Source organism: Hippoglossus stenolepis, chromosome 2, assembly GCF_022539355.2.
Source record: "Hippoglossus stenolepis isolate QCI-W04-F060 chromosome 2, HSTE1.2, whole genome shotgun sequence".
Classification (NCBI taxonomy): Eukaryota; Metazoa; Chordata; class Actinopteri; order Pleuronectiformes; family Pleuronectidae; genus Hippoglossus; species Hippoglossus stenolepis.
The window spans coordinates 23040874-23068493 of record NC_061484.1 but is presented as its reverse complement, the minus strand read 5'-3'; the positions used below and the strand labels follow the sequence as shown (position 1 = coordinate 23068493).

The window sequence follows — 27620 nt, the reverse complement described above, 5'->3', positions numbered from 1 at the left end:
ATAAGAGGTTATGACTTGTGTTTGCACCAGCGGTCACAAGCTGCGGGTGGCGCGCACAGGAGGGGGGCACGCGTGAGCGCGCCTGTTCCACCTGGTCCAATCGCGTACGAGGAAGCTCGCCACAGTGAGCTCGTGCTGCGGCTGCTGGTGTCAGTGTGTGTGTGTCTGTCTGTGTGTGTGTGAGTGAGTGAGTGAGTGCCTGTGTGTGTGTGTCACGGCTGCAGCGACACACAACCTGCAACACAACGCATCTTCTCCTCCTCATCGACCAGCTCCAGCGGTGTCGGAGCGGATTACGCGTCCGGACCAGCCTCCTCATCCCCCGGTAAGTGGAGCAGGACGCGGCCGTGTGAGGGTGTTCGACCTGCGGCTGTGACTCTGAGAGGACCCCCTCTCTCTCTCTCTCCGTGGAGCGAGTTAAATGTCCTCTGCTGCTGTTTCTCACTCATCTCAGGTGAAAGGTAAAAAACATCCTGCGGTGCAGCTCCGGGAACCACATCAGTGGAGTTTCGAGGGGCCTGGATCTGTTGCTTTGCTCAAGGGTGAAGGTGCAAACACAGGAACCAGCAGCTTGTTCTCTGCACTTTGGAGAACTTGTCTGGGTCCATTCATTGCGGTTACTATGGTGACCAAGAATGTGCTTAATACAGATTAAAAGGAAGGATTTTGTGACCTTAAGTGTAAAATATGTTCTAGTTAGAGGGATTTTCAAATTAGCAGCCACTCTTGTGTAACGTGATTAGTTGTAGTTTTACACTGAACAACAATGAAAGTGAATTAAATGTGGATTCTTTTACATTAACCAGGAGAAAAATACTGCCAGGCTTTGTCTTTACTATATGGTAGCATATTAGTTATTTTGAGTTATAGTAAAACTCTGTATTTGTTTTATAGAACTATAATAATGTACACATATATCTCTAATTCTTTCTAGTATACAATCAAGACTCTTTGTTTAAAACTGACAGTTCCCTCCTTAAGTTTTTATCACGTGGCAGTTTACCTACTTGGACTTATATTGTAATGTGGATGAATATTTATTCACATTCTATAAACAACTAATACTGTAACTGATTCTTCATATAAACGTGTTTTCCTAAAAGACCATTGTTTTATTCAAGAAAGTTGGAGAGAAAAAGTTCTCAAATTGTAACTTTTAACTCTCGTTTACGCAGACATTGACATTTGGAAGAACAACTACTCCAGTTAGGAACCATCGGATCAAAGACAAGTGACAAAATGGGTCTTTATCCTTAAACGTTGTCCTTGCTTGATGTGATTGATGGATTCCGATCGCTGCCACAAAAGTGTAGAGGTTCAGTATTTCTCCGTGGACACTTTTATTTTCCATTAAAGTGATTTCTTCAGTAAGAATCACTGTGCAGTGCTGCGGTGGTTGTTGTGGATTCCTAACACACCCTCTTACTTCAGCATGTATGGCTTTATAACTCTGCCCCTGTCGGTTTTGTCCTGCACCCCGGACCCCGGCTTCCTTGGCTTTTGTACACTATTATCCACGCTGAGATGAATTAGAGGGCAATCCATTCAAGTGTTGGGAACAATGCTCCCCCTGGAAAAAAAAGAAGGAGCTTCTCGGTGGGTCAGGTCAGGGGGGGAGGGCGGTGTCACCCCCAGTTGCTGTGGAGGCGGAGAGTAACATGGAAAACTCAATTCTCTGACGTCACCACGAGGAGGAAGATATTGGGGGGTGCTTGATTTATTTGTGTGGGAGCTGAATAGATTTTGGCAACTTGGGTCAAATGAAGTGTTCTTTATGTCTCAATGAGGAAAAACAAGCCCAAAGTAGGAGACGAGGCAAAGACATTCAAAATACAGAATGAAAGTGTGAAGCCTCAGGGCTGAAACAACAACAGAATATTCCTCCCTAACACGTTGTCTTCTAAATATTGTTTTGAGGATTTATGCACCTTGCTCATTGGCAGAGTCAGAGTGTGTAACGTGATCCGTGCCTGTAAGTGGTGTTTCGGGTTGTGTACTCCTAATGAAGCCTGCTCTGTCCCTGTGCTCTTGGGCAAACACTTTTCCCCACTGCCATGTAAACATGTTTGCATTCCCACCGTGTGTTTCCCTGCCGTTGTCTCCATGGCGACCCAGAGCACCTGCTTTATTTGTCACCTCCGTTCATCACAATCACCTGCGGGCCGCTCTGTTGCCTCAAGGCGGTTGTCGAGCCAGTTCTGCGTCTCCGTGGCAGACGCTGGTGTTCATCCGCACCAGGCGAGGCTGTGAAGCCCGAGACGCACACTGGTGAGGTTTGCCTGGAGCTGATCTTGGCACCAGGCTCAGATTGCTGAAGCAACAATTGGAGATCCGAGTGGCAGCGGTCGTGCTACAGGCCAGACGCCGATCACAAGAACAAACGGGGGGAAGAGTCAAAGCTGCGTTTTTTGATCTGTGGCCTCGCAGACAAAGTATCCCGTCACCTCTCATCCCCCACCTCCTGCTCCTCCTGCTCCTCCTCACTCAGTGGGTTTGGTTTCAACTGGTTTACTTTTTCTCCTTTGTGTTTTTTTAGCAGGAGACTCTGTTTGATAGCTGCTGTGTGTGATGGAGAATACACTCTGACTCAGTTTGACGCTGCTGTGCCCTTCTGTGCTCACTCTTGTAAGGAGAAGGCTGTACAATGTTAAAATCCTCTATATCTGTGTTTATAATTCAGATTTTAGTTCATGTGTTAAGTTTAGCAAACAGGGAGCAGTATGGCTGTGTCCACCTGATGAGTGTAAGGCAAGTTTATTTATCCAGCAACATTCAGATCCAATGCAAATCAAAGTGTTTAGCAAAGGAAAGCTGTTAAGAAGACATTAAAATAACATTTAAATCACAATAAAACAAGGCAGCCAAGGGCATAATAGAAGAATACAGTAAGTTAAAACACTTAAAACTAGAATGGCAGTAGAGCGCCACTAAGGGCCAACAGTCCCCTGAAATCCAATCAAGGGACAAAAACATTACCTCCTTTCCAAAGGTATTAAATAATAATAAGACATTAAATTGTTGTAGCCTCACAGAAGTGAATGTTCAGACTTCTTGTAGCTCTACTAGCTCCATTATGTTCACCAACCTTGTCTGCCATTTGGTGTAGAGTATTATTTTCAGAATTTGTCCATCACAGAATATCACCCTATCCAAAAGTCTACAGCAACTAATTATTATTTCATCAATTAACCGTTTTACTAGCTGATTGTTTTTGTCTGGCATTTAGTCCAAATCCTGAAGATATTAATGTTTTTTTTATTATTTACAAAAACATTTACAAAGATATAAAACAAAGAAAAGCAGCAAATTTGAAGAACAGAGATTAGAAATGTTGGCATTTTTGTCCAATAACTGGCTAAGATTGTTAATCCGTCATCTCAAAAGTGTTATTAACTAGTTATCCCTTGTTTAACTCACCAATGAATCCACAAATCATTGCAGCAGAAATGTAAATATGTGGTGGATGGAGTTTGAAGCCGATGTGTCGGTTAATATTTATTTCTTTCGACCACAGCATCAAATCATCTGCTGCTGATACCAACAACATTTTAATAAGTGAGACGTTGAAGACATTTTTTTCTGCTTGGTCAGTGTTTAGGGGGATGAACAGATTTGTTGTTTGTTTGAATCAGATTATATGATCCTCGGTTACAGGCGTGATGTAACCGGTGTTACAGCAGAGATACACATTCATATTAGTCTTAGCTCGAACCCGTGTGAAGCCGGTTTAAACAGTCATTGACAGGTCAGGCTCGCGTGCTCGGCAAAGTGGCAGCTTTAATCTTTCAAATCTGAAAAACTTGTTTCAGACACAGGCTGTCATTAGCAGGTTTATGCTAAGCTCGGGGGATATGTTGTGTTGGGGGCTGCTGCATCTGCACATGGTCTTTACCGAATCCTGCGCTCGCTGACTCTGCAGGTGTTTGTGCTGCAACGCGAGGCTCCGTGAAAAGACTGCAGCTACAAGACAGTTTCAAGTTTTGCTGTCAGCTTATTTTTGTAGTGAATCTCTGTGTTTAGAATGATTTAATGTGCAGTGATCTTTTTGTATAGATTTCCTATACAAGTCTGGTTGAGATAACTGACATTACTGAGTTTACTGAATTACCAATTTCTATGACTCGCAGAATTTTTAGTATCCCATAATTGTCACTAAAGACCACAAAACAAAAATAGTACAGTTGTACTCTGAATATTGATACGTCAGCCATTTTCCACTGACGTCCCCCTCCCCATTGATCCAGTATCTGTAAAGACAACGTACGGTGACAATCGGAATTGAAACAAATGTTTGTGTTGGATGTAAACTGGAATGTTACACAGAAAAAGACGCGTTCCTCTGAATGTTAATGTGACATAACGCTATACCGACTTTACCAACATTTCTGAGGTCGGATGAACAGACGCCACAAGATTTAACGTTTTATAACGAGCTTAAATACGACCTGTGCATTTTACTTTCAGGCTGAGATAAATGTGTCAAAGAAGTGCGTTGATATCATGAAACCCAACACCTTCCATATCATGTGATGTTACGGTTAACAAGGAGGTGGTTAAATGTTAGCTGTTGTCTTGATGTTCTGCTGTCCCTCCAGATTTTTCTTTCTAGTTCCTGATCAATTGGTGAAATGAAGCATCATATTAACTCCTTTTAAACACTTCCTTTAAATTCATATTCTCGTAGCAATTGTAGCAGACACCTGAGATCTCATTTGGTAAAATACTTTTCTGAATATAATAGCACCGTTATATCCAATAGAATAAGCTCAGTCCTTAGACGATGCCATGCAGCTAGTTGTTGTGACTCATTACTGAGGCCTGAAAGTAAAACAGCAGAACACAGAGTCAAAATTATTCGACGTTATAATTAATCAAACCTTTAAGTTCCCCAAATAGCCGACTAAGCCTTTTGTACTTTCCAGACTTAACTACATAACCCAGAAACCCACATTTCTGTCATAAGAATTTTGTTCTCCGGTTCGCCAATTAACAAAGCTCAGACATTCCTCCACGGACCTGTGGCAACTTTCCTTTTGTTTTAACTTTAACTTTAACAACTTGAATCACTTCATTAACAGTAGATGCGACATATGAATCATCCAGTGTTTCTCATTATGCTGCAAAACAACTAGATGCGGAGGGGGAAGAGGGGGAAGAGTCAAGGTTATCTGTGCTGCATTATGAATTAAAAGGCCTCACCTCCAGCTGACAGCTCTCCTCTCTCACCCTGTGCTTCTCTGCAGAGAGATGGAAGGGAGATTGCTTCCAATTCATATCAGTGTTTGTGAATCGCGGGTTAACTCTGAGTCACAGCAGAGGAACATATGTTGCAGCCTTTTTGTTTTGACCTTGACCATCATTTCCTCCAAGTAGATGAGCGTGTGATGGATGAATGTATTTCTTGATTTTGATTGAGACATTGTGGTCCAATGCAAATTTCTATCTAAAGTCTATCTTATCTTATATCGTGTACAACGCTAAAATTAGGCCGAGTGCATCCTCGTCTGACCCTGAGCAGATAAACCTGTGTTGAAGCGGTCACTGTCACCTCAGTGTGGCAGGTTTAGTTTCACATGGCAGCAGGTTTGGGTCCTGTACCTTGACCGCATTACAAATTCATTCCTCACTCTAGACAAGTAGCAGCGTGTAATAATCTCCTTAAAAGTGATTTAGCAGATTGGAGAAAAGAAGAAACTGTTGTTGGAGCCGCTTTAATCCGACTGTATCACACACGGCTGTTTGTTTTGGAGGCGGCTGGCCTGTACGTGCAGCACATTGGTCATTAAGTAGGAATTAAGTGGACGTAGACTAATTGTTAATTTATCTAATCTGCCCACTCCATCTTGAAGTTTGTCACCTGCTGTACTGTTTCAATCACAGATCAAAATAATGACTTACAACTGGCTTTAAAGTGGGGATTGAAATAGTGATGTTTAAGATTAAGAAGTAATTGAGGAACTCAACTTAAAAAAACAACTGAAACAGAAGTTAAGGGATGAGCTCAGAGGCTCTCGGGATGAAGATGATCTGATTTGACAGCCTGTGAACAGAGTACTGACGTGTTCCTCGACGTGATCACTCATCCCGACTCCAAACGATGATTACTTTGTTTGCGTCGAGGGAATAGGGCTGCGTTTAGTGTTAGTTAATGTTTAACTCATTGATCTGCACAGGTGAACCTCACATGAGCTAATAAAGCCGAAAGCAAAGAGCAAATTAACAGCAAATTGAAATGTGTCCACGCTAGAGACTTTAGTGAGAGATTCTCCATAAAGTTTCCTTTTCCAATCTGTTCTGTACATGTTGCTACCTGCACAATGAATATTTCACTCAACCATAAGTTAACACAGGTGAGTTGCTGCTGGCTCTCGGCGTCCGCTCGGGACAGCAGCAGTTCAATCGGTTACGTTATTCATGTGGTCGTATGAATAATTTAGGTCCTGCCAGGGTTCACTCAGAAATGAAAGGTACAGAGCGCTCAGTCTCTGAAAATATTTAATAAATCCAAGACTCCCTGAATAATCCGTTCCTTGTCCGCGGTGTTTTCCGAACTAAAGTTTTTCTGACGTGTTTTTGGTGCTAATACGTAACCGGTGGCACCAGGTGATAAAAGACCTTCAGCTCACCAGATATCTGATGTTTTGTAACTGAAGCACATTTTGTCTGGACTGTGAGAGGAGCAATTTATATAAAGGCGTTAAAAAGACAAGGACTACATGGACACCAATATTCCAATATTAACCCGATTGGGACAATAGTCTGAATACGACCCTGCCGTCATCACTGACATCATTTTCTGTATAAGGTCAAACTCGGAATGAGCAATAATCAAATTTAGACAGACATAAGTGCACTTTTATGTAACAGAGCAGCTTAGTGATCCTGCTGCGGTCTGTCACCTCCTGTCACATCCACATGATGAACTGCAGTCTCTGTGCTGCACTGTAAACAGGACTGTTTGCTGCGTGGACCTCAGAGGTGTCATCTCATATCCTCTGTGTCTGGAAAGAGAGTCTTTTGGCAGCACAGCTCTTTTGTCTTTGGTGTCTGGGCATCAGGAGCTTGGGCCGTGTGAATATGTGTGTGTGTGTGTGATGCAGAGAATAAACTCAACTCTCTGTTCTCTGTTTTGTTCCCTCTCCATTGTAAAGAAATGGAAATCACAGAGATAAACCAGGGCTGTGAAGAGAGTTCCCAAGTGGACCTTTTCTTTTCTGTTCTGTACGTGGACGGTTCGACAAAGTGCACGTACACAGAACAGGACAAATCTTAAGCTTAACATTCTTAACATTCTTTGGGGTTTGGACTGTTGGTCTGACAGAAAACAATTTGATGAAGACACACTGGGATCAACTTGTGATGGAAATTTCACACCAATGTTTTGACATTTTTTGCAGATTAAATGAATTATCACAAAAACTGTGAATAGTTGCTGCCGCTAGACCAAAAATATTTGTGTTTCAGTTTTGAGTGGGAAAGGAAAATCTGATTGCTTCCAAAAATATCCCGTCACTACCTGCCCCCTTCACCCCCTTTTGGACAAGTTTGGATCAAGGTGGTCAGAGGGAGCAAAAACAAACGGGGTCTGACAGCGACGCCCCGCTGAGCCCTACGCAGAACTCTCTGCTAACGAGCGTTCCCATGGTCGTGATGATGGAGCAGGATCCGCCAAATCCCCTGTGAACTCGCCTCTTTGCCCCTATGGTGTGGGTGAAAGACCTCCGCTCTGCAGGGGCTTCACTGACTTGGAGGAAATTGAACTGGAAGTTAGCGACAGGGGATTATTCTAGCAGGCAGTGGCGCCTTGACCTCCAGTGTTACCCAGTTGTGAGCTAGAGGGGATTTTGTTTGTTTTGGAACTGACGGCTCCCTGGAAACATGTTGACAGTTACCTCCGATTAAAATCCTTTTCAGTTTTGCATAATGGATTTTTATAGAACAAGATGCTGTCAGAAGTCTCTGCATCACCTGAAGTCTATTATGAAACTGCAGTTGGGTGACGAACTGGAATAGCACCCAACAGAGCGCATACCTCCGCCAAAGCAGTCTCCTTATGAAACCTGATTTCAGATTTTTATTTGGATCTGCACCAAATTGCGCACTGATAAATATCAGTCACCAAAAAATGCTTATTTTATTGTTTTTTATCAAGAGTCATGAATTATTCTCAGAAGAAAATAAGGAACATGTTGAAAAACCCTCTTAGTAAAATAGAAAAAAAAAAAGTTTCCAGGACTCTGCTTGGGGGGATGAACAAATTATATGTTTCCTCATTTGGTGCTTTTGGACACATAAGTCCAAAGTTTCTCAGGTTTGGGATCTATTGACTGTGATTCTTATCATCAAACCACTTAATGACCCTTTTTTGGTAGTTTATTCTGTGACATAATATAAAACAGGAATTTACAAACATTGAACAGTGGTTTTCAGCCATTGTGACATCAACGATTAGTCCATTGATGTTTTAGCCAATATCTCTTTCAGCAAAAATGGAAGTTAATTGGTTTCAGCTTCTGAAATACGATTTTTGTTTTTGTTTGTCTTACTTAAGTTTCATAGTGAACTGAATATCCTTGGTTTTGATTGATGGTTGAAAAAACAAGACACCATCACAATTTGCTGTTTCTTAGTCGACCAAGAGAATGAATAAGTTACTCTGACTGAGTTTGGGCCCCGACTGTCAGGACGTGTACTTTAGATTTATCGGAAAGGGGCCCCACCCACCCTGCTGCAGAAAACCGTCTCTTTCTTCATGTTAACTTTGACCCTTGTTAATTTGGGCGATGTGAGGGTGGGGTAGTCCCTGTCGGTAATGAAGACTGATGGGAGCGGGAGCGCCTCAGGGTGGACAGCAGGTGAACCTTTAGATGAAGCCCCATAATGTGTCTGTGTTCATTCACAGCAGCAGGTGGATGTGAGGAATCTGGAAGCTGTGTCCCCCAGGGCGTCTCTGTGTTGTGTTACTGAGAGGTGTGTTTCCTCCTCTGTAAATCATGTTAGACAATGATGTCCGTTACAGCTTCGCCCCTTTATCCGGTTTGAAATACAACTAATATAAATACCACTAATGGATCACTGTCGAGGAGATGATTCCTTTAGTGATGCAGGACCTGAATATCTTAAGAGCAGTTTTATTACAAATACAATGCACTCAGGAAAACTACTTTACAGCACAAGTGTATTTTCAGTTTTAAAGGATTATTGAGACATTTTGGGAAATATACTTTAGTGCTTCCTTGCTGGGAGTTCAATCCCTTTTTGCCCTCGAGTTTCCTCCATAGCTGCGTTAGTGAAGCCACATTTCTAGCAGCACGGGGAGAGACGCCTCGGTGTGAGGTCAGATGTTCTCACAGTCTTATGAATTAGACATGAGTGACGGTGGGGTCCGGCTCTGAGGACGGGACAGCTGAGTGTGCAGGCGGACGCTGGCAACACGAGGCCGTCTGTGACGTCCTCTTCTTTATTAACTAGTAATAAACTTTGGGTCTCATGTGGACAAGGCTGCTATGCTAACTAACGCCACATTACAACTAATAAGTCACGAAGCTGTGTAAGAGGCAGATGTCAGGAGATTCACGACTTGAAGATAAAAAAGTGACCTGACTCTTCTTAATTCTGATATTTCCTTTCGAAGCCAAATTATGTTCCTTCACCCACATGACCTCCATGCTTCTGATGTGTCTCCTGCAGTTTGTAAGAACGTCTTTTCATGTCATTGTTCAGACGGAGCAGTATCAGATCACTGTGCTGTGGCAGTGAGTGATGTGTTGTCCTGAAACACAACTAGCTTCCCTCCAACTGAGAGCAACAGCAACCGAGAAAGAGAGAAAGGGGGGGTCTGTTAGCTTTAAACCTGCTTTAGGTTTTCCATACTCATTTACCACATCGTCAATAGTCAGTAGTACACCCCCGGGTGTATTCAAAATTCAACAAGGTAGTGTTGTCGGAAATCACTCACTGGAAACGACTAGCACAACATTTGGCTGTAAATAGTGTGAGTATGGAAGTAGACTAAATGAGACCCAGCATATGACGCTAGGAAGTCCTGGTGCTCTAGGGCGTTATTCCATCTCTAGACCCAACCCATCGTTTTACGTAATTCCAAAATCTCCTCTAGACTGGTAAATAAAGTCCAGGTAGCAATAGAAGAAAAAGAGCATATAGCACCTTTAACCTGCGAAGCTCCACTTAAAATGTCTAAGCAGTCTGCAACAAGGGATGGTAAATTGTCGATTGTGTAACATAAGTTGTATGTGTAGGTCCTCTGGCCGTTATCCACTCCAGAGCCCGACTTCAAAGCCCTTCAAAAACAGAAAACAATTATTGTGAGCCCCTTTGACCGGGGACCCCTTTTCTTTTGATCTGCTACACCCCTTAATTTCCCCTAATTTCAGATTGTCCATGACCGTTTGCATGACTGCCTCCTTATAATCCTGTCCTGTGTTGTTTTTGTTGCTCTTGTAGCTCCATGGCCATCGCCGCCCTCTTCCCCCTGGGAGGTAACCTTCAAAGCACAGCGCTCAGCACAATGGATGACCAGCCGAGTGATGGAGACGGACAGAATCAAAGGACATGCTCCCTTCATTGTGATTAGATGAAGGGGACACCTTCGTCAGACCGATGCAGCTAAAAGAAAATTAACTACTTGTCTGGATTTTGTAAAAGAAAAGAGGAAATACTGAACTGGTCGATTCCGTCTGTGCACCACTCTCTCTCAGCATAGAGCTCATGTGCTGACCGCCGCTCACTGTGATGCTGGTTATGAGTTGTCCGTCCACAACCAATGAGCCAGAGAGCTGCAGCGGTGAGGGGAGCAGCGGCACCACCTCTTCCATCACCACCTCTGAACCGTCCTCTATGTCTGGACACTCCACTTTACCTTCCCTCAGTGACACCCCGGACACCTCCAAGCACCAGGCTCCCCCTCCTCCACCGCTGCCTCCCCCACCTCCGGGCGCTCCCCCTCCTCCGCCACCCCCAGGGACCACGTGCCACAATGGCAGGAAGAAGCGTCGCGTGCGCAGCTTCTTCTGGAAGCCCATCCCAGAGGAGAAGGTGCATGGGAAGCCCAACATCTGGACGATGGCGGTGCGGCAGCAGCAGTACCAGATCGACGTTCGCTCAGTGGAGGAGCTGTTCGGGCAACAGGAGGAGGCGCTGTCGGGCCTACGAGGGGCAACGCCGGCCAACGGGACGTCAGCTCGTGTATCCCGAACCCGCTCATTCAAGGAGAACAGCAAGGATGAGGTGAGTGATTGTCATGAGTCATTTGGGTGAAGGAAGTTTTTTCCTCCTACGTTTGAAATGGCCTTTTATCTGGGAAGTGATTTTATTCAACGCACAGAGGCATCATGTTTTCGAGTTGTCCATCCGTCCCATTCTTGTGAACATGATATCTCAGTACTGCCTTTAGAGATTTTAGTTAAATGTTCAGTTTGACTCGAGGATGAACTGATTTAGATTTTGGTGGACAAAGGTCGAGGTTGCTGTGACCTCTCAAAGCACAATGTTTACCTTGTGAACACGATATCTCAAGAACTCCTTGAGGAAATTAATCGATTAATTGATCAGTTGGACTTACGGATGAACTGATCAGAATTTGGTGGCCAAAGGTCAAGGTTACAAAAAAGTTCACTTAGACTCAAAGATGAACTGATTAGATTTAGGTGGTCAGACGTCAAGGTCGTGGTGGCCTCACGAAACCTGTTTTCGTCCTCTTGAACATGATATCTCAAGTCTTCCTTGAATTAATTTCTTCAAATTTTGACCAGTTATCATTTAGACTCAAATAACTCAGTGGTCAAAGGAGAAAGTGACTTCATATGAATCTGGAAAAAAATATGATATAGATTGAAACTGCACTGGTTAGCAGAGGCATACAACCATGAGATTCACCTTCACCTCAGCATCAGTAAATACACAAACCTGACTCTCTGACACCTACAAAGGATTAGCAAACATGTGCACGTTGTTCTAGTCTCTTCAGATCCTGAACACACCGCTGTTGGGATTCAAAGTCCCAGATACAGAACCACACAAAGCCACAGCACACGGCTCCTGCTATTGTGTGATATCCCTGCAGGGACACGTTAGATAACGGTGCTAAGTTACAGCTTTTTCTCTGAGACTAAAAAAGGATTGTGTCCATAATGAACATAAAGGTGTGCTTGCGTCATTGTGTACTCCTGGAGAGTAACACGTGAACTGTAAAGCAATACCTGCGTGAGGATACTCAAAAGTCTGCACAATTTTCAGGGAACAGTTGTGACTCAACTCACCTGTGGGAGTTTCAAGTAAAAACACAATCTCTACACACAGAAGCATCTATTATCATCTGGTAACTTGTATTTGTGCATCGTGACACTGTTTATTATAAGAGCTGCAGCTTATAATTATCTACATTTTGATTAATTCCTTTTTTATCCAACAAACTGAAGACTAAGAATAGTCCGGCCATTTTTGACATTGAAAAATATTCAAAGTTTTTCCAGAACCACAGATTATATTCTGTTTGCTTGGTGTATAAAAAGTTTTCAATCATATAATAAGAAGAAAGAATATTGTAAAGTCTCACAGTTAAGATGCTTGGATCTGTTTTAGCTGGTATATTTTTTCTTATTTTAACTGACTTCAATGATTCTTCAGTTATCAAAGTTCTTATACTAAAGTAATTAACCAATAGATAAACGTATTATTTCAACTCTATATTATTGAGCAGTATGTTATATTGGGTGTATGTAGATGTAAACTTCAGTCTGTGTGGTTTCTTTACTTCTTTTCTTCCACCTCAGCTGCACCTGCTGTAGCTCCGTCCACAGAAGTGTCTGATTGCTGTTTAAAAGCTATAATTAGGTTTTGTGATGGAGCCTTTTTAAAAATGTACATGCTGTACATTCAAGCCTTTTGTTAATGAAGGAGCAGTGAAGTGCACGTGGCCAGGTCTCTATATCCCACAGGGTGACGCTGGGTGGTGGGTGGGGGTGTAGGGAAGTTTGTTCCTGTTTCGAGGCTTTTGCCCATTACAGCTACATCGTAATGACTTCGGTTGTCTTTCATTTTTATTTTCAGATCAGCATTCTTGACTCCAAGCGGGGGATGAATATCGGCATTTTCCTGAAGCAGTTCAAGAAGTAAGTTGTGCATTGCTACCTGAGGGCAGAGCTGCTTTTACAAAGCTCCTTGGAATATGTTAGGGGACAAATTAAAGTGAACACCAATGTTAAGTGTTTTGTGGTTCCGGCTGACATTGGGTAGGAGGCGGGGTTCACCCTGAACAGGTCAGCAGTGTTTTTAAAGGGCCGACACACAGAATCAAACAATACTCACACTGAGAGTTAAACCCATGGTCAATTTAGTCTTTGGAATTTGTAATATACAATAATATACAAACACTGAACCTGTGAAAGAACTGGGGTTCAAACCAAGGACCTTTTTGCTGTGAGGTGACAGTGCCAACCACTGCACCACTCTGCTGCCTGGTAGAATTATTATCTCTAAAAAAAAGGCATTTCCACAGTTCCACACGATGAAAGGTGTTATGGGTAACTGTGGGTCACTGAGGCTTGCAGGGGAGCTGCCAGAACAAATTCCACCCACTTTGGTAGAGATTCTGCAGCGAAGGGCTATGAAACAACCAGTTTGTAAGATGTGTTTCGTTCCGAACAGACACGTTCAAGGGCAGAGTGACGAGGCGGCTGGTGTTAGAGAGGGGGGGGATGTGGGCGCGCACTTTGAGACAGTGTCACCTGGAAGTCGTTGGTACTGTTGTACACACACAGAGAGAAGTTCAAACCCTGACTACTGACTGACGTCCACACAGCTGGTCAGACACAGCGTGAAGTGGGTTCAGATGTCAGTTTGCCAGGTTTGGAAAGTTACAGTAACTTACACACTGAGGGCTTTAAGTTATAAGGTGATTTGTTCTGCATGTTTATAACACCTATAACACAACGTAGATACTAGATATAAAAAGTTGTGCAGAGTCTGACCCTGAGCGTTAATACGATGAACCTGCTGCCATGTGAAGACTGGACACATTTACCGTTTAAGAAGCTGCTGATGTGTGGACTTGCACAGACAACTATGGGTTCTGATATTAAACTCTGCCAAGGATGTTTGGTTTGTTTGTCAGCAGGGTTATGCAAAAATTACTGAACGGATTTCCTCAAAACTTGGTGGAAGGATGAGACACGGGCCAAGAAAGAACAGGTTCAATTTCCGCACAAAACTAATTTTCGCTTTGCGAGATGAGGCTATATTTTGTAACATTTCTGTCAATTTCCCAGGGAATCATTTGTGGACTGATATCTGAATTTTTAAAATGTGGTGCCGCTTGATTGAATTCAGGGGGATTATTGGTGACTGTTCATTTGGATTAACATCCGTGCTCTGTATGGAAGCATCGACATTCATTGTGTTTTGTTGCTGTGTAGTCACCTGTGTGCATATCCAGTATACAGTATAATATTTCACTGGGAGAAATGTAATGAAACTCAGAGTTGTTGTGTAACTGGTTTAGAGATGTTGTGCTGCAGAGCCTGAGGCCGTGAATGAGGATTACTGCTACTGATGGGAAGGAGGTGACGTTAGTACTGAGGAGGATTTGATAGATTTGGACATTATGAGGAGGTCAATGAGCTGATTAACCTTTTGTTTCTTCATCACATTGGAGAACGAACATTTTGGGATAATTGATCCTCGTGTAATTTGATATCAGGGAACAAGACGTATTTATAGTATAAGAGAGGTTTTTACTATGGTTTCTCATGTTGTACATTTTTAATATAGCTTATTAAGCTGGTTCACTCTTCTGTCCCATTGTCTCTACACTGATTTTTATCTTGAAAACTCTTTCAGTTTGTGTTTTACTGTTTCGCCGAGAAAAAAAAAGCTCCATTTAAAAACCTTCATAACTGAAAGAGATTAGGGTCAAAATCTGTGTCAGTCGTTCTAATAAGCTTCCTCAGCTCCATTGTTTGTAATTAGTTGGTTCAGGAAATCTCGAGGTGTGCTCGGCCAGACTGGAACACTGGGTTGCAAAACCAGTCTGGAGGAAAGTAGGAAAAGTGTGCTGGGTGTCTGTTTACATTTCTGTGCATTTGCATGGCTCACCACTTTATTTCAATGACATTTGACTGTCAGGCTGTTCGAGTATGAGCAATGACATCACTAGCTTTTCTTTTGACTTCAGCACTCGTGTGTGTTCATCCTCTGTCTTATATTATCTCTTTATATTATCCCAGCACCCTTACATGGGTTTAGATGGACTTTAAATCAGCTAAACTCTATTAACGTTAAAAATAGAGTTAAAAGAGGGAGAAACCTCTAATGACAGAGCCGTCTTTTACCCCTGTCAGTACTCGTTTGATTGTTTTCCTAGAGTAATATCAATTTAATTCAAAAGTGGACGTGTGGGGTCTGTGATAATCTTATGTTTTCTCGAGGAGGTGTTCAGGATTAAGCTGTGCCAGAGGTCTTTGTGTTTTAATATAAGTCTAAGTCAATGTCTATGTTTCCAAAATTTGCTGCCACAGTTTGTCCTTTTTCCCATCGCCTTGGTGAACCTGTGCTCTTTCTTGTGATGGTCACTTGTGCCGCACCTCTAAACTGACGTCTTGTATACGGTACACATTGCCTTCTTGACGTCTTGTATACGGTACACATTACTTGTGGAACTTTCCAGTACGCACTAACACAACACTCCCAGAAATCACTTCTTCCTTACCTTTCTAAAAATGGTACTAATGGCAAAGAAGTAACTTCCGGGAAAAGACAAGTGGTCTTTCCTCCGGGTGAAACGAAATACTTTAAAGACTAATATCAGATCAGTACATAGACTTGTTAACGCTGCAAATACCGTCCCAGCATTTCCTGCAGTATATGAGGTATTTCTGATGCTGTTATCGTAACATCTCTAGTTTTAATGCGATACCGGTTCGCAATTCTGTACTTTCCAAACAGTATTTACCTCTGACTGCACCAAGACCCACAGCACAGGGAGGAAGCAAAATGCCAGGTTATCTTAGGCAGTGATGAGATCCTAGAAACTATAAACCTATAAACCGTGGCCCTGGGAGTTGGATGAGCATGAGCTAAACAATATAAGCCTCATAAAGGTGTTATAAATTACTGGGTGGCCTCATGTTGTGAGGTTTATGATTACTGAACTCTTTTTTATTGCAGTGATGTAGTCAGGTGTTGTGTTGCAGCTCTACAGACCCGAATATGTGATGAATGAGTGTGAAAGCGGAAGTAATAAGACATGACTGAGAATAGGTGATGAATTCATTTGAGAAATTGAGTTTACAAGGTTATAAAAATCTGCATGGACTGATTTTACTATCGTCCGTAACGTTGTCTTTGTCAGTATTTTTGGGGTTTGTTATTAAAACTAAGCCGGACAGGAACATCTCTCTCTCTCTCTCTGTGCAGAACAGGTGCATTTAGTGCCTTTGCAAACACAAGGGGGGGAAGCCAATAAAAGAGAGCACCTGCGCTATTCATCATGGAACCTGATTGAAATGAGCTCGTCTGATTTCCAGGTCCAACCGCTGCATTGTGGAAGACATTCGACGAGGAGAAGGGAAGATTTATGGGGCGGAGCCGCTCAAAGACCTGCTGAAGCTGCTTCCTGAGGCAGAGGAGGTCTGTGTTTGACTGTTTTATTTGTGCATGTGGGTGACGCCTTGAACAAAATCTGAATAGCATTAGGTTTTTAATAAACTGATGACAAAAGAGAGTTTATATGGACTGTAGACACTAGAGTTCGCTGAGCTTCTCCTTTCCCTTTGTTTTCTCCACAGATCAAGAAGCTGCAGATGTTTACAGGCGACCCAGACAAGCTGACGCTGGTGGATTCCTTTATGTTCCTCCTGATCCAGGTGCCACGGTGAGAGGATTTTTGCGGTGGAGCTTCTATCAAGCGGAAATGTGGAATCACTGGTTTGACAGTCGTTGAAAGACGAAGGGTGTGCGCTGTGAAGAGTCTCCTAATTTTGTTTGTTTAGCATTTTGGGATGTTCCCAAGAACTTGAACTGCTCTCCTTCTTCTCATGTGTTCATTTAAAAGTGTTCTATTTGTATGTAGGAGTGAAATGCAAAGTCCCCGGAGATTTCACCTTGTTTTTGACCCTATACCTGCAAAGATTAAAGTTCTGCTGCTACAAACCTCTTTTGATATTTTCTGGAAAGAACTAATCTTAATCCCCTCACATTGCCTTTTCTCCAACAGCATGGGGTCTTAACGAAGCAATTATACTTGTAATAAAAGTCTCGTGGCGAGGTCGTCAATACTGGGGTTGTGTTACGGAGAAATAATGGAGTGATTGTCTGGACTCATACATGAGCCTGTTTCTACGGATATTATGAAAGAAAGGAAAAACCATCAAAGGAAGAAAGCCTGCAGAGTTTCATGTGTAAAGTGTTTAATGGATAATAATGTTTCTAGCTCTCTGTGGAGCCATCACAGATTTAACCCGTGCTCTGCTCTGTTTCCGACAGGTTCGAGGTCCGGATCGAGGCCATGGTCCTCCATGAGGAGTTCGTCCCTTCCTGCGCTGTGATGAGCCGCGAGATCGATGTCGTCCGCGTCGCTACTAAAGGTGACGACACGCGAGCTCCGCCGCCTTCGTACGCTCCGTCACGTGCACTCGGGGGCAGGTGACCCAGATATTTGAGCTGTCAGAGGCGGTAAACTAAAAGTAGGAATGTGTCACCTGAGATCCGGTGATGAGGTGACGCAGTGGAAAGAGAAGGCTGAGTCGCCTTAGCACTGAAATGATGCTTTTAAAGACATGATGTAAATGTTTACGTTTCCTTTTACATGTGGTTTAAATTGTAAACTGTACTAGAAATGATTACAAAAGTTGTCCTCAATCTGGAAGCAGAAATAAACCCAAAATGTGGACGCTGGCTTCTTGAATCGATGACATCATTTGGAGCCGGAGTGATGTTTTCAGCCCGTTATTATAACATCAAATAATTAATCGAAACCAAAGATATCAGAAGAGTGAACACTTGAACAAACATCCGTGTGATGAGACCTACATCAAATGGTGGACATTACCTTCGAGAAAAATGTAGTTCCATTTTGTTTTAATTTGGCACATGTCTCATCCACTTACATGGAGGAGTTTCTGTGCAAGAAACTGAAAAATAATAAACCGCTTCTATTTTCATCACTTGAGCCTCAGGGTCATTTCAGCTGAGTCTGCATCTCTGAGCTTTATTGGATTTTTCTTAAACCTTCGCTTCCACAGCACAATTACTTTCCCACTGCATTGCAGGGCTCTTAGTTCGACACTGCATGGGGTCAATTAAGTTGAACTTTTATGACACCATTTAATAGAAGGTGTCTGTTTGCACTAAAGGGACAAATGGTCAAAATCCATAAGTAAGTTTAACTACATTTGAAGATAGGCTTTTATTATTACAGCCGTTTGCTCTGGTGTTGTAGTTGTGAATGAAAATAAAATAATGTTTCCTTTGCTATGATCTGCTCTGGACCTTCTAATTGTGTCGGTATTGATTTCCTCCTGTAGAGCTGCTGAGCTGTGAGGAGCTTCATGCCATCCTTCATCTGGTGCTGCAGGCCGGGAACATCATGAATGCTGTAAGGTCATTTTATCATGTCGTACATTAACACTGTCACATCTGTCCAGTTTACACGGCTGCTGTTATTCTATTATTTTATTATTGACAACTACCAACACTGTGAAAAATGCCTGTAAGTTTCCTGCAAACCCAGATAGCTTGTCTTGTTTGACTTGTGGTCCAAAATATGAAAACTATAAAGTTTCAACAGTGGAGATTTGTAGCAATGGGAATAAACAACATGAGGCTTTTAATCCATCAACAATAGAGTTAAGCTGGATGACTTCATTGTTAGTTTTGGTCTTTTCATGGGATTGATTGTCAAGATGAAAATATAGAATATAACCACATTTCCCTCCAATTTTCTCGTCATGCTTTTGTGACACCTCTCCACTGTTCCTCTGTGATCCTCAGGGTGGATACGCAGGAAACGCTGTGGGATTCAAACTCTCCTCCCTCCTCTCATTGGCCGACACCAAGGCCAACAAGCCGGGGATGAACCTGCTGCACTTCGTCGCCATGGTTAGTGAAAGCTGCACTTGAACAATACGATGCACACAACGCCATTAGGGCCTGTACTATCTTGTCCTGTAATCCTATACAACACAGCAACATGGAGCTATGGAGATTACCATGGAGTTAAATCAACACTTGAACTATTGAACGACATGAAATGTGATGTTCAGCTTCACACAGTCGCTGGATGTTGCAGGTTTACTTGTTAAAGTGCATTAACCTTAAACCTCCACTGTATTACGAGTATAAAATAGACAACACAGACATAACACAGGGTTAAAAAGCCACAGATCTACTAGTTAAACCAGTCAAAACTCCATCTTACACAACAGTGGTGCTTGAGGTTAACAACAAGGGTACAGCAGGCAGGTGGACAGCAGATGGTGACAGGAAGCAGAAATATCGAGAGTGGCCGGCTCAGGCTCTTGCACAACCAGACAAAGAGCAGTACCTCACACAGCAGTTACGTCACTTTACCTTGTACAGTATCACAACATTGTGTAACGTGTTCTCCTCTCACAGGAGGCAAAGAAAAAAGACGAGAAGCTGCTCAAGTTCCCAGAGAAACTTCAGGATGTTCAGAGTGCGGCCAGGTAAACAAACTCTTTAACGTTATGTCTTGAACGATGTTGGGCGACGCGCATGGATTCTGACTGTGATAAATGTGTAAACGTGTCAAGTAATGACATACATGGCAGTTAAACCTCCTCCAGCCTTGTTCTTCCTCCTGCTGACGTCTCGCATCATGTCGAGAGCGCAGTGGGATTATAGAGGCTGTCGGGCTCCGTCAGCCTCACAAGGTCATCTCTGCGTGGCTCCTGCACCAAGATCTCTCCTCCCTCCCTTCCTCTCTCCCTCCCTCAGGATGTGTTCACGCATTTCTCTCCGCGGCCATGTTTTCACAAAGAACAGATGACAATCTGACAGTGATGTCACCAGATTGTTGTCACATGTTGTAACACTCACTAGTTCTACAGGGACACTTTAAAGACAGGAACATGATTTTTACAAATGCAATCTTTCTTTTGTGTTATTCTCCTGTAGAATCTCGGTGGAAAACATCGAGGTGGAGTTTTCTTCTTTATATGTTCGGATTAAATCTCTGGAGGAAAAGGTTCAAGGAGATCAGGTGCTGCTGCAGCAGCTGGAGCCGTTTCTGCAGGTGAAGCAGCAACACACACACACACACACACACACACACACACACAAAGTTGGATCCAGGCCACCGGGCATTTCTGCAGCTGCTGATTCAAGCGCTATAGATAATGTCATCCAAGTGTATAACATTTTAAAAAATGTGTGTTTCAGAGTTCAGCACAGACTCTTCAGGACCTGAAGAGACGCAGGCTGGAGCTGCGTAAAGAAGGAAACACTCTCATCGATTTCTTCTGTGAGGACAAGGACACGTTCAAGCTGGACGAATGTTTCCGCATCTTTCAGGACTTCTGCTTTAAGTTCAAGAAAGCTGTTAAGGTCAGTTTGGTCTGAATACTTATTACAAGGTTTGTTACCTACGTTGATCGGTGAGCTCAGGAAACATGTAATCTTTCTTAAAAAGATTGGGCCGGAAATGTAATTACACAGGTTTTAAAGAATTAGGCAACTTAATGGAAAGAAAAACTGAAATTAACAGTTTGTTGCAGTTTTAACTTCCAACTTGTGAACATAACATTGATGGAAAACTAAAGAAAGTAAGGTCTTTGTTGAAATTGGAAATTTTGAGGTAAAAACAAACTTTCAAATGTTCTATTCCTCTCTTCTGATTTGATTTATTTGTGCTTTTGCCTGCCTGACTCTCTCCATTATCTCACCTTTGTGTTTCTCTCAGGACAACTTGGATCGCGAGTTGAAGGAAGAGGCCCGACAGCGTCGTCTGAGAGAGCTGGAGGAGAAGCGTTTCGCGTGGTCGGGTGGGGATCCGAGCGGGGGATTCGGTCGCAGCAGCAGCGAGAATGACGTGGAGATGCTCACCAAGGACGGCCTCCTGGATTTCTTCCAGCAGAGGTCTCAGAGTCCACACACCCCGCTGGGACGCTCTGCCAGCGCCCGCCGCCACCGTCATACCATGACCTCCATAGCGGACCGCGAACTCCAGGGATACCTTGAGCTGTTTGGCGGCGCCGGGAATCCCGCTGACTGTTCCAAGTTTAACAGCCTACCTCGGTCGGGCCGCCCCGTGCAGCGGAGGACGACCCCGTGGATCTCGGGGCAGGATGACAACCGCGAGTTAGGCTGCGACAGACAGGTGACGTCTCCGTGTGCACAAACTGAACCAATCAGCCCACTGGCCAGGTTTTCCTCTTCTGGGTTAAATGGTAACGAGGAACCTCGCAACAACAACAATCGTTACTCGTCTGTGTCGGAAGGCAGCGCTCTGCCGCGATCCTTTTGTGTCTTTCAAAAGCCCAGCCCAACAATTAGCAGCCACATGAACGTTAGCGTGGAGAAACACACTTTAGTCCGAGGTCCTCAAGCCTTCGAGCTACCTGGTCCAGACAATAACAGTAATCACATGCACTTTGTCAATCAGGGGGATTTAGTGGTGACAGATTTGGAAAAGGAGAGACGGATACCCCCTAAGAGTCTGGACAACTTTCCAGGTGATAAACTTTTAGTGATAGCAGCAGATCCCAAGGAAGCATGGGAAAACAAAACAGATCCTCCCACACAGGCCGGGTCCTCTCCTGAAGAAGAGGACAACAGCACAGTTTCCTCTACCACCTGTGATACACCCCTCCCACTCGATACCTCACTATCCAATAGGAAGCCAGTGTTTTACGTACTCGACTGCACAGAGACGGACTGCTCTGTCGCTCTGGATTACTCTGAGGCAGAAAGCTTGTCTCTAACTAAAGAGGGGCGTCATTTCAGAACGCCGGACCGCAACAAAGATCAGGAGAGCCAGCAAGATCACAGCTCTCTGTCCTCGAACTTGGAGTCTCCCAACAACCAGTCTGTTTCCACCAATGAGCTTTCGGCGCCGAAATCTGTGGACGCAACATCCATGACGACGTCTTTGACAACGGAGGAGTGGGACACGGAGAGCTGTGACACGGCCGAGGGAAAACAAGTTGCAGTGAAAGATGCACAGAGCAGCAGAAAACCGGTGCAAGCAAAGAGTAAAGTTAACAAAGCTGCAAAGAGCGGCGGAGTTCGTGTAGTGCGAATGCTCACAAGCAGCGAGAGCCAGGGCATGAGGAAGGTCGTGCCCATCAGCAAGCCCACGAGGACGGGTGGCGGCAAGTGCGCAGAGAGAACTTTGGCGAATGAGAGCGGGGATTCACACCGTCCTCTCCGGGACCAGAGCACGCCAGCGAGAGGAAGGAGCGAGAAGACAACACGACCTCCTCGGCACTCCAGTCTGCCGCCCGATGAGACGAAAGCTCAGAGGGGAAGCAGCCTCACCGGTGGCATTTCAAGGTGGGCGCGCGATGCGATGCCAAGGAAGGCCTCCATCCAAAAGCCGAGTGCCAAACCGCTGAGGAACATCCCCAAGCCTGTTCCCGAGGAGAAAATGTGCCGCTCCACGATGAGAGCCTTGGCTCAGGCGCAGGCTCAGGCGCAGGCCCAGGTTCAGGCGCAGGCCCAGGTTCAGGCGCAGGGCGGGGCTTCGTCCGAGAACAGCAGCTCGCACGCCCTCAGCGTAAAGAACACCTCCGATGTCCCCGGCTTCGCCCGAACCACCGTAGCATCGTCCTCAAGAACCAAGAATGAGCTGGGCCCCCCCTCCGTCCCCTCCACGCCATCTCGCAGCCCCTCGCTCCTGGGTCGACAGCCCTCCGTGAAGCAGAACAGGTTGTCGCCCACGGTTCACGCCGGCGAGGAGCGGCCGCAAGGGACAAGCCTGCGGCGAGTGCAAAGCGTGAAGGCCACCAGTCGGAGCTCCCATCGCAGCGAGACCCCGCCTCCATCCCGCGAGGATAATCGTAAGACGAGTAGCTTTTCTGAGAAGTCGGGGATGACGCCGAGCAGGAGCGCGAAACCGAGCTGGAAATAAAACCACGCCCAGTGGAGACTTTCCCCCCTGAGCTCCATTTAAATTCATCTCCTGACGTCTCGTTTTCATTTGATGCAAAAGACGATCTCACCTTGATGCTTCGTACCCGACTCTGCGTTCGGTTTACGAATTGCAAAGAGCAAGATGCAATGAACTCCACCACATTTTGTTCATTCACAACTTCCTTCTTTTTTCTGAGGGTGGGGGGGGCGGTATTAATTTAACTGACAAATGGCAAATTGGTGTTTTTACCCAGGAGCCTCTTTGCCTGCTTAGCCGTCTGCATCCTGTCTGTGTTAGTGTCCGTGATGATGTTGAACACTTCTGTCTGTGTTATGCTGCTAATTCGCTCTGACAGTTTGAACCTGAGCTTCAGTGTCTTTTGATTCAGGGTTTTCTGATTTATAGAAAATTGACCTTGCTGCTCTAAACGGCGTCTTTCAGTTTTGTTGCGTTTCCTTTGCTCGATACCTCAGTTCAGAACTTGCAGTGGCCTTGGACCAGCAGGCGAAGTAGAATATATTCTTTGGTTCTGCATGAGAAAGATGTAGATGAATTCTGATCATAACAGAAATATCCCTTTTTACAAAACCCTGGTATATATAGGATATATATATATATATATATATAAAGTCACAGATTATATGCGCACAGTGTGTTGTACTTCTCGTACCTCGTGTCAGTAGTTTGTAAATGTCATAGAACTCCTCCATATTATCATGGAGTAGATGTACACGTAGGAAATTCTTCCTATATACTGTAGGCTAATACACAACGCTAATGCTCTGAAAGAAAAGCATTGAATGCATCTGAAACAACAAACGCTCACGTGATCTGATGTTTCTTCTGTGAATGGGTCATGTTTTCTCCAGGTCTGCACATTTCCTGGTTTAGTTAAACCGAACGTTAGCTCTGACTTCTCATAATGTAGCTCAGCACCAGTTTGTGTCTCTTATGTGATCACACACACACAGTTAGTCGTCAGGTAAAACACGAATAAAAACACACAACTGCTGCTCTGAAGGTGTTTTCTGAATCCTCAAATAATCTTCCAACCATGGAAGAATTTCATCTAGAATTTATGTTAGTGCAAAGTCAGTAAAAATCCAAAAACTTGAAGCTCTTAGAAACGCAAAAACAGCAAGAAAAACTCTTCTCTCTCATTGAAAACAGTTACAGAAATATTCTTTTGCATAAAAAATAAGCTGTGTAACCTGTGACCTTTGCAAAAAAGGTAAAATCATGACGACAGTGCGCAGGAATCATTTGTGCACTTTATCTTTGCTTGGAGATAAATTTCATCGTGGCACCAAACCATTTTATTTTGGTCCACAAAATAAAAAATGTTGACAAAGGATTTTTAACAAAAAACTAAATAATAAGTTAGCAAAACATAAACAAATCTTGCAACTGGAGGCACAATTCTGAGGTACTTCTACCATCATAAAAAATATATTTTAAATAAACAAATAACTCAGTTAAATCTGGACATCCTCTGGCAGAAATTCATTTTAAGAAGAGGCTTATTGATTTAAAACTTCTGTTGCTGAAACAGAAGTTTTCTTAACCCTTATATTTGTCTATATTTATGTTACATTATAGTAATCATATATTTTCATATAAAATAATGTGTTTATATTTGTCTTTTGTTGTACAAAAAGAGCAAATCATGATTTCTAGCTGCCTGGATAGAAAATATTGTTGCATTGTGAGATCAGCCTTAAGAGAGAATTTATTTCATCCAGATGTTTTCGAATGTTTTTGAGGATTCTGGGAAAATAAACCTACAAAGAAGCCGAATGTGTTTTCAAAGATCAAAAGTTATTTATTTTTCTCGATTTTTCTGTTAAATGCATCGTGACATCAAAGTCACCGACTGGTGCTAAGCTCCGCCCCATTGACCATTCCACACCTCTTGCCTTTCCACCTGCATCGTGCCATTAGCCTCGATGGCGACAACATTCACGACAGCACATTGCCTTAAAGCTTCTGATGTAGCCGAGCCGTCACCAGTAGAACTTCCTCGATTGTAAAAAAAAAAAAAAAAAGGAGCGAAGGAACTTTCCTCCATCACATGGAACTCAAACAGTGACTCACTTTGTAAATAATGTAAAGACAATAGTATTTTTCTGACTATCAACATGTTTACATAGCATTAAAAATGAAGGGTAACAGAGTGAAGTAAGGAGTATGAGAGTTAACGGATATTTTTAATAATGGTGGAAGTTCATCTTCCATATCTTCCATCAGATGATGGAGCTTCCTGGCTGCAGGGCGCCGACACGCTGTGGGTTTCTTCCTCTTCCTGGTTCCCTGTGACTCAAGAGGAGGAAGTGATGACACAAGAGAGTCAGTGTGCGTCCAGCTACAGAAACACGTCTATTCACAAGGTTTTAATTGTGAGAATCAACTTTTCTTTCATTGAGATTAAAGCTAAAATAACAAAGGACGCGTCAACTATTATAAAACTTGAGCTGCTCTTCTCTAACATCATTTACACATTACGTCGGCTCTCTCTCTCCGTCCTCACGCTTCCTCCTTTGTGTCTCCTCCTGCTGACTGTTTAACGACCCCGGGCGTTACAATGGCTGCCCTTTACGTTATATCACAGCGGCCTGCAGCTGTAGAGCCGCTGTGGAATTTCAATGCGTATTTTGCCCTTTTCCTCCACTTCCTTGTTAACAGGGTGGTTACCACGGAAACAGGACTAACACCAATTACCCCTACTGGGTTAAGGCCCTTTTAAGTGCTGTCCGCAAACTTTTGTCAAGTTAAACAGTTTAAAACCTGATCACTATTTTTGACTTTATATTCATTATTTAGAGAATATGTGTTTTTATATTAGTTCTTATATGTTTTCCCTGAATTTATCTTTCACCAAATGATCAATGTGTCTTGTTTTGGTATTTCCCCCAAGTTGTCTGAGGAACCAGCTGCTTATTTTCAAACTCTGATGTGATTATTTATGTCGAGAACGTGTTGTAGTTTTCTCAGCGGTGGATAAAACCTGTAGGTGCTGCTCTGCTCTGTGTCGTCTGGTCAGACCCGAAGAATCGTAATGTCGTTAACTCTGTTCCACTTCCTGTCTCTGATGACGGCAAAGAATGAAATAAAATCACATGTTGCTGTGTAAACTGAAAACTAGCTCCTGGTGTTTCTTTAAACTCAGATCTGTTACTAAGTGATGGTGATTTGAACTGCTGCCTGTAGGCCACTGTGATGAAAGTGGTGAAAATAAAAGTAAAGCACTTAAAATGTGGTTTATTACATTAATTTTGTGGTTTATTACATTAATTTTGTCTGTTTGTTGGTTTGTTTGTTTAGGGTTTAGTTTTACACAAAACCTACTAAATTCATTTGAACCAAACTTGGCGGAGAGATGGAGCCTGAGGAGAAACCTTTAAATGCAGATTAACTGGCAGATCCAGGAATGTTTTTGCCATTAAATTTGAAGGTGGTTTGATTTTTGACAGATACAGAGTTAGATTTTAATTTGGAACATACAAAAAAAACATGTTTTTAGAAAATATCTTTAAGCAAAACAAAGATCCATCTTGATCTAAGATGAATAACATGTACAAGCAAACAATTAAATCATTCTCACTTGTCCCTTTAAACCACTAGAGAGCAGCAGAGTGTCTCGGTTTATCTGTAACTGCCCTTTTTTTCTGTCATTACACTGATTCTCAGCAACAGAGAAATCACATTGATCAATACTTTCTAATGCAATACTTTGTTGGGGTACGTTTTTAGCTGCTGCACTGGAAATAAACAGGAGATAAACTCACTCAAACAAAATATCACAGAACCATAATATAGCAAATAGTCATTGATCCATGTCCGGTGCATTTTGTCTTTATTTTTTAATATAAGAAAGAGTAGAAGTGTCAGAAATACTCACGTAAATATGATGTAAGGCGGGAGGAAAGATAACAGAATATAAACAGCAACAATTTAACATTCACATACAAATATAACGTTTGTCACAGACACTTAATTCCTGAGTGATCACATGTTCATTATTGTTCACTCAAAATCTTGCAAAAAGACATTTTATTAATGAACTTTGAATACTAATATCTACAAACATTACAGACAGGCAGCTCATGGCCACAGTTGTTGTTATTCCCCTGTTTGTCTGCAGGGGGCTCCCATGAGCTTCCTTTAGCTTGTGGGGGGAAATAAAACTGTTAAACTCTTATCCATCCTCACTCACATTAAACATTTTAAATACAGTCAGATGTGTGTTTTACTAACAAGACCTTCATCTTCAGAATTAATCCAATACCACACACACTGTGCGGTTTGTCCTGTTCAGCTGTGATTCACATACGGTCTCATCCTGGAGCTTCTGTCCAGAGTGGGTCACTGCAGGAAAACAAAGTATTACATGGCTCGAGATGTCAAATGGCTCGTGACTCCACGTTAATCTCCACTGATCAAAGTCGCTGTTGCCATGTGTGAGGGATTAGGTTCCTCTCAATCCCTCTTCATCCTGCAGCTCAGCCTAACACCT

General features: G+C 43.2%; 1 protein-coding gene across 1 annotated transcript; it reads left to right on the top strand.

Moving 5' to 3' along the window:
• Nucleotides 1-130: 130 nt before the first annotated feature.
• fhdc1 (FH2 domain containing 1) lies at nt 131-26245 on the top strand. The gene is made up of 12 exons (XM_035166141.2): nt 131-325; nt 10465-11247; nt 13069-13130; nt 16542-16644; nt 16803-16888; nt 17500-17600; nt 18540-18610; nt 19006-19113; nt 19630-19700; nt 20152-20269; nt 20416-20580; nt 20936-26245. The coding sequence occupies exons 2-12, from the start codon at nt 10753-10755 to the stop codon at nt 23102-23104; spliced, it is 3549 nt and encodes a 1182-aa protein (XP_035022032.2). The 5' UTR covers nt 131-325; nt 10465-10752; the 3' UTR covers nt 23105-26245.
• The last annotated feature ends 1375 nt before the right edge of the window (nt 26246-27620 follow it).